Source organism: Hipposideros armiger, unplaced genomic scaffold (assembly GCF_001890085.2).
Source record: "Hipposideros armiger isolate ML-2016 unplaced genomic scaffold, ASM189008v1 scaffold_877, whole genome shotgun sequence".
Taxonomy (NCBI): Eukaryota; Metazoa; Chordata; class Mammalia; order Chiroptera; family Hipposideridae; genus Hipposideros; species Hipposideros armiger.
In genome coordinates, this window is record NW_017732227.1 from 431,920 (window position 1) to 444,510 (window position 12,591).

The 12,591-nt window shown below is 34.7% G+C and overlaps 1 protein-coding gene across 2 annotated transcripts in view; it reads left to right on the forward strand.

Annotated features, from left to right (window-relative positions):
- The window catches only part of EPHA3 (EPH receptor A3), a 361,979-nt gene extending 349,394 nt beyond the window's left edge, over positions 1-12,585 (forward strand). For both annotated transcript variants that reach the window (XM_019629966.1, XM_019629967.1), the window contains 2 exons: positions 3,983-4,138; positions 10,644-12,585. In XM_019629966.1, coding sequence (XP_019485511.1) covers positions 3,983-4,138; positions 10,644-10,749 — 262 coding nt within the window. In that variant the 3' untranslated portion in view covers positions 10,750-12,585. The remainder of the gene's footprint in view (positions 1-3,982; positions 4,139-10,643) is intronic.
- The last annotated feature ends 6 nt before the right edge of the window (positions 12,586-12,591 follow it).

Here is a 12,591-nt window from a genome sequence, read left to right on the forward strand (position 1 = left end):
GGAAGAAAATAAATGTATACCTCTTTAATGCAACAGTCCGAAAATCCATAAAAGAATAATTCACAAACCAAAATACAAGGAGGGAGAGAAAAAGGGAGAAAAGTTATGTTTTTGCTTCCCCTGAGCAAACATGTAATTTCCATGATTTCTTTTTAATGACTGCGGTCTGCAGCCAGTAGGTACTGATTTATGAAAAGCTGTAAAAGATCAGGTGGAACTCTGCAGGACATCGTTTACAGCTGCACGGATTGAAATCTATCTAATTTGTCTAGTAAAAGTGTGAGCTCACGGTGCACATCACCCAGCCTATAAATTTCCTCTTCAGACCCAGTGTCTGGGGTTGGGTCTAAAACAACGCCAGGGCCTGCAGCTGCTCAAAAAACCCACATTCCCTGGGTGCGCGTGAAGAGACATCACAGGCTCTTCACAGTGAGAGACAAATTCCTATCCATTGATAAACTCTCCAGATGTCCTCTCGGAGGAGGAAAGGAACCAATTTTTATTTGAATTCCCCAGAGACATCCTGGAAGTGGAAAAATGATACTTTGCAGGGATGGTTATTCTGAGGTCACTGGCATTAAAATTAGGTCATTCTTTTTCTTCGTTGTACTTTGATCCAAGTAATAAACAGAAAAACTCAGTTGGGGTCACTTTAATCCCTAATCCACACGTCCTGTTCTATTTCAGTCTTTATACCAATTTTCTCTAAACTCTTGTGGAGTCTTGCTATAGTGTTGAGTTTAAAAATACAAACCATTTTGAATGGAGAAGAAAAAATTCTGCATTTTGCTATTAGGCACACTTCATAAATATTCTGAATACATGTCCTGGGGTTTGATTCTTCATACCCACAAACCCATAAATAAAAAACTATTGCTATTCATGAGACCAAGAGTCAACAAGAGTCCACATTAAATTCTATTCTGCAGCTACTGTAGAAATCCAAGCACTCTCTCTTTCTCTCTCTCTCTCCCTCTCTCTCTCTTTCTCCACACACGCACACACACACACACACACACACACACACACACACACACCTATAGATAGTTTAATATTTTATTGTCTTCTTTCTATTTATCACTTCATTTTTCATATAAAGTTTTGTCACATATGATTTAATATTATTCATATCAACTTTGTTTACCATTTTGATGACTTAACCAATGGGTCCAATGCTATATTTAATGCTGGCTAGTGACAAAAGCTGTTTCACTCATGATAGCCAAGCTAAAACAAGCCAAGAATATCATGTAAGTTCTGAAACCTGGGTTGTATATCTATCAGTAATTCCCTAAGTTCTTAGGAGAAAAACAAAACAAGAGAGCTTCAATTATTAAAATAATTTTTTTCTTTTTTAAATGATTTAAAGAATATATTCCAAAAGAGAATAATTTATAAAATGTTATATTTATATTTTGTAGTTTTTTCCCATATTTCTAAAGAAAAGAAAATTAATACTTTGTAAAATGATGCCTAATTTTTATTTCTTACTACCAGTTTTAAAAGATAACCTCTGAGGATTAGTTAAAACTAAACCATAACACATAAACATAAATTATAAACTCCATAATTTTAATTTATAATCAAAACACTTGAGATAGAGAGGACTGAAGTAGTGAGTTTAGTCTAAGGGAAAGAAGGTTGAAAAGTCCTTTACTTTCAATGGCCCTCCACTTCACAAATGACTGTGCCAGGGAGGGAACCAGCTACTGATCTATATTTTCCACAGAAGATGAATATATAGGCAGAATCAAAATGTCACATTGCCATTATTTTTCTTAAAGTCAGCATTAAAGTTTGACCATTTTTATCAAATAAATTTAATGTATCTCCATCAAAAGCCATGTAAATTACCAATTTACACTCCTCTTATGTGTCCCCAACAACAGCATACATGTCTATATACATGTATATATAGAATGATACCAAATTATTAGATATAATAATCTTAACCGCACAGTTAGCATGTTTCTTATATATCAGGAAGTGAGCTGAAGAAATATCATCAATAGTAACAGAAATATCCCAGTAAAAAATACTTTTAAATGTGGGTAGAGTTGGCATATTTATGTACTTGCTTCACAGAGAGGTTTTCTCATGAGAAAATGAAAATTTATCACATATCTCAGGTAATAATCAGTGGTTGGTATTTATAGATAAATCACAGTATGGTTTAATTGCATCTGGATGGTTCATTTTGCTGTTATTTCATTCTATTTCTAAAAACATTATTGGAACTGGTACCTTAAAGAGCTAAATTCATTTATAAAATAAAGATAAATACATGTCAATATATTCCTCATTTGGTTTGGTGTCTCTGACAACTAATTCTAACTGTTGAATTTAAGCATTTCAAATGATGAGTTTAATTGGGGAAAAGTATTAATTTTCAATATATATGATATGTGAAGTTCTAGTTTTAGAAACCCTAATATTTAGGGACTTAATCATTTAAAAAAGTTTCAGGAGCTCAGTGCTGATTAAATTCAACTACAGGATCACAAAACATGAAAGATTCTGAGTGATAACTCTGAAAAGGTAAAAATCTAAATGTACCTTCTCAAATGTAAGATAAAGATTAGTTTATGACACCTTTGCAGGACATTTTGTCCTATCCAAACATCCATGGAGACTTTGGTCCACACCAAAATGACCCTAGAAATTTGCTGACATATTAATGCACCATGCATGAAGAGATCCCATCCTCGACTTGTTCTCTGTGCATTTCTCTGCTTGTAAGCCTACTCCTCATTATGCATAGTCAGCATAGATCATGCTCTACTGTATGATTCAAACTCTGACCCATCTATCTAACCTCACATTCTATTACCAGCTAAGCTACTGAGGTAAGAAGGGTTATTGGCATTACAACCATAACACAATTATTGGACTAAGAAAACATGATAGTACATATTAATCCTGTAAACAAAAGTAAAAATAAATGCTATAGCATATTTTAACTGAGGGCCATTTTTAGGAGAAAAAAAATAGAGAGGACAATCAGTTGTCTACCTGCTGACTGGTCCCAGTCTCATGAGTTAAAGACAATTAAAGAGGTCATGATAGCTGTAAAATATAGGAGAAGGGCAGCTTATCGGGAACTACTGCTTTGGGCTCTTCAGGGATGAAAACATGGTCTCTTCCATTTCTTTTCAGTCTCTTTGATTCACTAGATCTTGCAGTTGGTAATAGATCAATGTTTAGGCCTGTAATTATGTAAAACAATACCAGAAGTTCCTCTTAATGCTGATTGTATTGTGCAATATTAATCATAATCTCTCTCTCTCTGTCTCCCTCTCTCTCTCTAGATATAGATATAGATATAGATGATATATAGATGATATAGATATAGATATAGATATAAAATGAACTTCATTTGTTGTTGTCATATAGGCGAGGACTTCATTTATTGTTACCTTTTTTTTCATTCCTTTATAATTTTTATTTTTGATGACATTTGTGACATTATTTAAATCTGGGCTGACTTTATGTCCTGCTAAAAGTGTAGTCTATGTTGTTCCAACAGTCTTTTAGACAGCAACAATACAATGTCTGCAAACATCCCATGGGCAGGATTTAATATGGGAAACCAAATTCATCACCAAAGCAGACAACAAATTATTCAGTGTGTCATGTTTCCTATAACGGTATCCTAAATTACCACCATCTTTGCTAATGGTTAAACAAATTAAATTATAAAAGTATGTATGCATATATTTATGAATTTCACTGGCAAAGTTTCAATGATTTAAAAGTAGTCGTGAGTGGAGAAAAGGAGCATGGAGACAAGATGGTTACACAGTATCTTGCAAGCTGCCCACTTCAACAGATGAAGTCTGCACAGCAAATCAATTCCACAAACGAACAGGAACAACACATGAAGCCTGAAAGTTCCTGCTGCTTTTGGTGTCAGATTCGACATCCAGCAAACCTGCTGACCCCTGCCTGATCTCTCTCCCTTTGGTGTTTTTTATCCTTGCAGGCCATCAAACCTTCTCCTGGACCAAAGCAATGTCGACATCACCACCTTCTGCACAACAGGTGACTGGCTTAATGGGGTCCGAACAGCACAGTGCAAGGAAATCTTCACAGGCGTGGAATACAGTTCCTGTGATACCATAGCCAAGATTTCCACAGAGTAAGAAAGAGTTTTTAAGACTACTGAATGATTCTGAGCTGTCTGTTGAACATACACGTTTTGGGTTAACATGTTATCAATATTCGTTGACCCTATGAGATACCAGCTGTCTCCTTTAACTGCTGAGCTGGGCCCTGGATCACTCTTTGTAAATGACACCTTCTGGATTGATGTGTATTGATGTGTCTTCTTTCCTAACAATAGGGTCTCATAATACGTGTATTCACTGAATTATGACCTCCTTTAATAGACCAAAGGATACATATCCCCACAGACTGAAGCCCCTAATTTAAAACATAACCAGATATAGCAGAATTATTAGTATATTCCTGTATATGTGATTTTCTATTATTTTTCAAAAAAAACCTAACCTCTGTGGAAATGGAAAATTGAGAGCTGAGTGAATAAACTAGTATACAGGGAAACATACTAAATTCTAAAAACAGTTTTCACATCTACCAAATAAATATCATCATCTATTATTGTGTGTCTACTCTGTGAAGGATAACATGTTTTGAAAATGAAGTTATAAATAGGTTCAAGACATGACTCTATTGTTTTCCTTGAAAGGTTTACACTCAGTTTGAAAATACTAATGTGCATAAAATTAATATGCATCATTAATATGGCTGTATGTGTTAAAAGCCAAAAATAATCAAGTACAATAGGCTGCAGTTTTTAGACATGTATCTTTTGATAATAGGAATTATTTGATATGAGAAATCCACAGGCTTAGGAAAGGGGGTTTATCAAATGAATTCAATGACTAATCCATAAAATTTACTGTCCTTCATATGGCGTGGTAATTGGGAACTGGCAGTAAAGATCTGGGAGCTAGATTCTTTATATGTTTGTGAATGAGAACCAATGTACTTCACTTCTTAATGTAGTTGCATCAGTTTTTCTTTTTCTTCACAATAACTTTTTCTGCACCCCCAAGCATATAGCTAAAAATGGTTTTCTGTGCCCTAGGTCTCCCAACCTTAGTGTGCTGCCCAACTGACCAAGGCTGAACTGACTTAATTCTATGTCCTCAGGAGAAAATTCTGATGGGCTAAATCTATAAGCTCCGCTTGTAGATTGGCACCTTCAAAGTCATATGTTTGCCGTGATATAATCATTTCTGTTCAAAAGAGGTGGGGTCTGATAGCACAAATTTGGCTCTAGAAGCCCTTTCCTGAGGGTAGAATAGAAAACTCTTTCAAAGAAAGTGGTTTTGTGTTGAGCAGCTACACCAAAAATTGTCCCATTTTGTAGCTTGCAAGGTGTGTTTGGAAACTGTGTCCTTCTCTGTTTCAGTCCTTTATCTTTCATCTTTGTTACTTTAAATAAACTATTGCCCTCAAGTTCCTTTAAATCTTAACCACTCCTACCAATATTTGAATATTTAAATGTTGAATATTTAAATACTTCCATTGTCATCCCGTCAATCATTTAAATAAAGTCGATGTGGAGAGCTATATATTAGATATCAAAAAGGAATGTGGAGTATAGTTAATAGAGGTACAAGGGACTAACAAATAGGTAGTTTACCATTTATGATATAACATTAAACAATCAGAAACACAAAAAGACCTACAGAAAGGATTTATTACTATTAAAGAGAGTTATTCTTAGAAAACAAGCTCACGCTAGTCTACTTAACATGTGTTGTCATTCCTAGTTAAAGAAAAATGTACTGTTTTTGAATAAACTTTTTAAAAATTATTTATTTTTTTCAGTCATGGTTGACATTCAATATTATTTTATATTAGTTTCAGGTGTACAGCACAGTGGCCAGACATCTATATAATTTATGCAGACTTCCTATCCAATCAACAATGTGCTTTGAGTTTCTGTGGTAGTTATTTTGATCAAACACAATCCCAGGGTATATTGATATATTTAAATATTTTTATAAATTCTTATTTCAGTAATGTAAACAGTTAGGGTTATGATATACAAGACACCTGCGTTAGAGCACAGAAGCATAGCAGAGAACACAAAGTTGAACATTTCTGTGTTATTGCCAGATTTTCAAAGGCAGAGTTATAGAAATGTTTATTCTCAATAAAATATCAACACTCAGAAGTTTTAGATAATGAAACACTATATTGAAGTGGATGAGGCAGAACGTTGTTAATAGGATTAACCGCTAGGTCACAATTTAAATATACTCAGGCATTATAAGCTATGAATGTGGTAAGAAAGCTATTTGCTTAAAAAAGTGAAGTGGCAGCATTTGTTACATATCCAAGTTAGCAATGCATTTGTCTCAACAATACAGTGTTGTGCAGTGAGCTCTTTTTCACTGGATAGAATCTTTTCACTTAATTATTATTATTTAAACAACTTGTCAGTGTACATTCAAGATGAAAGCAGACTTTTCCTGAGAGACTCAGCTGTTCAGGCTTGTCCTTGAGAAACCAGATGCTTTCAGATCTCTCTCTGTTCTTTCTTCTATCCTTTGTCCTGAATTTAGGGACAACATAGAATTAAGATCTATTGATCTAACACTCCTTGAAAAGAATTGTTTATTTCTTGGGTCTCCTCAGTGTGGTAGATATACTACAAAAAATAGAATTTATAAAAACATATTTAATACACTAATAATTTTATTAAAAATATTTAATACACTAATAATTTGGTGGAAACCTAATGATGCAAAATTTTCACCTGAAGTGATATAAAACATTTAACTCAATATTTCATCCTTCTTTTCTCAGTGTTGGGCTTATTGTTTGAATTTGTTTCCTTTCAATCCCTATTTTCGTTGTGCAATCCAGACTCAACTCAGAAATGATTCCTTTGATTAAATAACTCTCAAGATTCTCCTAGAATAAGACAGAGATACTTAAAAATGATATTAAATTTATTTTTGTTTTCTATCCAGACTATCAAGCCACAGAAAAATATTAATAGAGCTTCATACCAAAATAAGTGTTAACTTATTTTAGTTAGTTTAGGGATTTCATTTACATGCAAGTTACTCAAGTCATCCAATTTCCAAATCAAATCCAGAAAATGTACAGTTTTATTCAGTAAACATATTTTTAAAAATATAATTTCATAGCTAAGCTGGATTTAAGAAGGTTAATGTGAGAAGGGAAGAGAGAATGAAAAAGGACAAGAGTGACTATAGATTACCGAGAGAGAATTAAGTGGGTGGAATGAATATTAGGCAGATTAATTGGGACATGTCATTATCTTGTACCCTTGGATGCCATTTTCAAAGTGTCATCACCTATCCCTTTTCCTTTGAAGTACCAGTTAGCTTATTAACCTCTCGTTTCAATCTTGATCTACTCTTTAGTCTTGAACTTTTCCACTGCCCTTCTGAATAGAGTAGTCAAAACAATATAAGCATATGGGAGTGTTACTGAGACGACAGCAGCTGGATGTTTAGAACAATTTTGGATATAGCAGGTGATGGATAGAAGACATTTTGAAGAGGGTAGAGGGAGTAGAGTGTCCACAGAAACCCAAGTTAAGGCATAATCTAAAGGAATAATTACTTTAATTCTCTTTTCCAATGTAATCCTTGTCATTAAATATAAACAAAATTATGTATCAATTTGCTTTTAACTATAAACAAAATTTTGCATCTATTTGCTTATATTGGGATCCCAGACACAGAATCTGAAACAGATTTATGCAAAAGATTTCTTGAGGAGTGTGCTTGGGACATACATCTATGAAGAAGTGATGAGGGGGCATTGGGCTAAAAAAGATTTGGCACTTCCTATTGAAACATGATCCCTAGAGTTGGGCTGGCCCTTCACAGTTGTACCTAATTGGTCTGTGGACTCTCAGCATCTGATTTTTTTCTAGTTGCTGGACTATGGGTGCTTCAATCCCAGAAGGAGATCAGGGCGAAGCATTATAGCATGATAATAGGTCATAGCAGATAATATATCACATTACTCTCTCACTATGCTTAAATTTCTCAAATAGCTCAGAAAATTAGTATACTACCTTGGAACATTTCTTTTTTCTGCTATCCATGACTATTATTTTGACTTTTAAGCTTATAAAGAAGGAGAAAATGAAGAGACAGAGAAAAAAAATCAGTAAGTCATAAAAATATGATATAAAATTGGAAGAAAGATGAGAGAAGACATACAAAAAGAGTTAGCATCTATTGATTTGTACATTTATATTTATATCTGTCCTATTTTCTGGCTCTAGATTTATAACCTGACTTTGATATGGCTTGGGGAGTTGTGAGGAAATGTTTGTTGGTCATTTTAAAGATAGATTCATGGTATATAAAGAATCAAAATCCCTTAGAATACACATTCTCAAAGGCAGAGATCAAAATAATAGCCTAAGTTACTCTAGGTGAAGGTTTCGTTAGCCACACACACAAAGAGTGAAAAGTTGAGTGTCATTCCCCACTAGCCTTCCTAATGAAGCAAGGCAGTTGAAGAGCATGATCAGAGAGGGCCTCAGGCAAGATACAATTTGTCCTTAGAGAATTTATCAGCCCCTTGAATGGCAGCAGGGAGGTGACTTGCAGGTCATCAAGAATTTCATTCCAAGTTCAGGTGATAAGAATGCAATCAGTCTTGGTTAATTTTATGCAGATGCTTAAATAATATCTACATTTCTTCTTAAATCCTTAACTATTTTTTGGTTGCACACCTTTACTGCTTGGGAACTCGCTTCTTAAGAAATCAATTAGTCCATTTCTATGTAGTTGAAATCCCAATTTTTCATTCTTTCTTTTATGCTCAATGTAAAGAGCCCCTTCTATGTGTGCTTATGTGTGTATGTGGTGTGTATTTGTGTTTGCATGTACGTTTTTCTTCTTGCCATGCTTAATTTGCCTGTGTTCCTGGACAAATGATACTTTACTTCTCTGTCAACTTCCCCAGACAAGCATACTTTGGATTATTGATTCATTCTTTAGTAAGTGCCTATCACACCCCTACTAAGTGAAAGCCATTGTTCAGAGTGTGGTGGGTAAGCCGAGTACAAACCAACAAGAATCCCCGTTTCTATGGAATTCACCTTCTTGTGGGACAAGATAGAGAATAAAGAAATTAAATCAAAAGAAAGGCAATGTGCTGAATGGTGAGCAATGCCTTGGAAGAAAATGAAACAAGAAAAGAAAATAAGAAGTGGAGGTATGACTAAGCAAGGATTTTACAATATTAAATAAGAGGGTCAGGGAAGTTCTCATGAGATAGGGATGTTTCAGTCAAGACCTGAAAGGATGAATATGAACTAAATATTTCGGTCAAGAATGTTTAATTAATCATTTGCACATATTCAGGTAACTCTTTTTTTTTTCCTAAATGAAATTTCTCATGTTCTTATAATACTTATTCTAATGCCTGCTTTCTGAGTTTAATCTATTTTAAATTTAATAACTTTGATAAATAGAGATATTTTATTCTACTTTGAAAGAACTTTATACTTTAAAGAAATTGTCCCAGTTGTCTATGGCTGACAACAAACTGCTTCAAAACTTAAAGGCTAAAACAACATCTATTTTATTGTATATCATAATGTCATGGCTTATGAATTTGGGCAGAGCTCAGGTGGGTGACTGTTCTGCTGTAGGGCTGGCGTTGACTGAAGTATCCATCTAACAGGAATCTGGTCTAGCCTGGGGGGCTCAAGGTGGTGGCATTCACGTCTGCGCCAGTGCAGAGTGCTACATACCTGAGACTGACAACTAAATGCTTACACATGGTTCTCCAATGTCTTAGGGTTGTCGGATTTCTTAAGTGGCAGCTTGAGGCCCAGAGAGGGTGTCTCAAGAGATAGGAAGTAGAATCTGGCAGTTACTGAAGACCTAACTGCAGAAACTGATACAGTGTCACTTCTGACATACTTTGTTGGTCAAAGCAGTCCCTGAGCTGGCCTAGATTCAAGGAAACAGGATAATGCCCTGCAATGTGTGACCATCTATATCAGTTTCCTAGGGCTGCCATAACAAATCACCGCAAACTACTGGCTTAAACAACAGAGATTAATTTTCTAATAGTTCTGGAGGCCAGATGTCAGAAATCAAGGTATTGGCCAGGTCACACTTGCTCTGAAGTCTCTAAGGGTGAATCCTTGCTTACCTCTTCTAGATTCTGGTAGAACCTGGCATACATTGGCTTGTGGCACCATAACGCCAATCTCTGCCACCATCAATATATGGATTTTTTCTCTGTCACTATATGTCCTGTATCTAATAAGAATAGTCTCATTAGATTTAGAGTCCCCCCCTCCCCAATCCAGTATGGTCTCATCTTGATCCTTGTCTTAATTACATCTGCAAAGACGGTGTTTCCAAATAAAGTCACATGGTGAGGTTCTGGGTGGAGAGAAATTTTTTGGGAACACTAGTCAACCTATACCATTTATATTCTTCCACAATGATAGGGATGGAATAGCCAGGATATAATACATGGATGATGCAAAAATTAGGTCCAAAGCACGATTCTACAAGCTTTGCTAATTGAAAATCATGCTCATATACTGTCCAGGAAACCATGATTTTCACCAGACATTTTCTCCTCTTTTACAGTGACATGAAAAAGGTTGGTGTCACTGTGGTTGGGCCACAGAAGAAGATCATCAGTAGCATTAAAGCTCTAGAAACACAATCAAAGAATGGTCCAGTTCCAGTGTAAAGTGCTATTTCAGGAAGGAAGTGGTGGTTGTGGACGATGAAGCATCACTCTGCAGATAGGTAATAACGCTGGAGATACTGATGGAAGTTCCAAGCCCCAATAAGACACTCAGATATGAGTACAAATGCCTTAAAGTGGAATTGAAAAACTCTTTGTATTTTCCCCTATCATTTAGTGGATGGGTGGGTTGGGTGTATTTTGTTTTGTAATTGATTTTTTATATTAGTTGATGGATTAAATTAAAATTCTTCAGCACGGAATGATGAAAAACTAGCATAGAGCCATTGATCATATACTGACTATTATAAAAGCAAAACAAGTGAAATAACAAAATGAACATGGAAGCTCTGTTGACTAAGAGCCACAAGAGAAAAAGACTCGTGATATTTTTATACACAGAAATAATCTGTAACAGGTATTTTTTTGTTTCTTTAAAAGCAAGCAAAACAGAGGAATTTATACCTCAAACTATCTGGCCATATTTACTACCTTTTCATTGTATTATTCTCTTTTACCTGTTAAAAGCATATAGAAATGAAGTTTGTAGTTTTTCTTAAGTACTACACATTTTTAATTGTTAGGTTCCTTAAGTATTATCATGTAAAAAAATGTGTCTTAATTTTGAAGAAAAGTACATATTTATTTTCTTTTGAATTGTTTTTATTGTTTTCTATTTATGCCTTGATGATTTAATTTGGATTTGTTACAGCCAAGTGCCAAATGCCCTTTCAGAGTGTCAGCGGTAAGAAACATGGTACACTAGACATAGAGAATGATGGGTTTCTTTCCAGATTTTTGAACCATCCATATATATATATATACCAAACTCTTTCTCTGTTTATTCACTAACCAAATCTCTCACAGCCTGAATTGTCTCATCCATTTTGTCTTTCCATTTATAATAAACTGTATGCTCCTAATTTAGTGTAATATACTGGCTTGTATGTAATGGATTCTCAATGACACACCTATCCTACTCTGGTGCTTAGGAAACCATTAATTCCCTCCATTGGTAAAGAAGTTATGTTAGAGCTCTTAAATGGAGAACAGCTACACTGGAAAGAATTGGAAATCTATTTATATCGCTGCATTAATTGGCAAGACAGCCTGTAGGCCAACGCATAAGTCAAAAATTCAATTGCTGACTGGCTTTGAAATTTCACTCAATATCTTTGCTTAACATTGTTGAGCTGTTTTTAGGGAATGATGACAACTAAAGTATTCATCTGCAACACTGGCTTAGTTAAATTAATTAAACATTGTGATCATCAATAGCAGGTATTATAATCTTTAAGAGTCTTCCACTGAAATGCACCTGTTGCAATTTTGGTATATAGCTTAGAAGCATTGAACTTCTTTGCATTTACTGAGAGTATAATTTTCAAAGTAGCTGGCTATCTAGCAATGATTCAAAACCTGTAGGTAGTGGAGAGATCTCTCATTGCAAGAATTTAGACTATTCCATAAAGATCAAATATAAGCATACTCAGTCATATCTGAAAAGATGTGTCTGGTGGAGATCTAGCCACTAATATATTGTGAAGCAACATTTTAGCTCTATCTATATTCTTTCTAATGCTGATATGATCAGTTATGGGAATAAGAAATGCATATGTCGCAAGAATAGAGTGAATAAAACACTGCTGCAACCTTTATGTTCTTATGCAAAATTGAACATTATACAGCTTACAATCACAGAGAAAAAATCACAAGTGCTAATCTGTTGTAAATTTAGTGTAATAAGGCTTAGGTTGTGTTCCCTCATATATGAGATTATTTCTTAAATTCGGCAATATTCCTTATAGTCAAATCATCCAACTAGAATTCTGTATTGGATATATA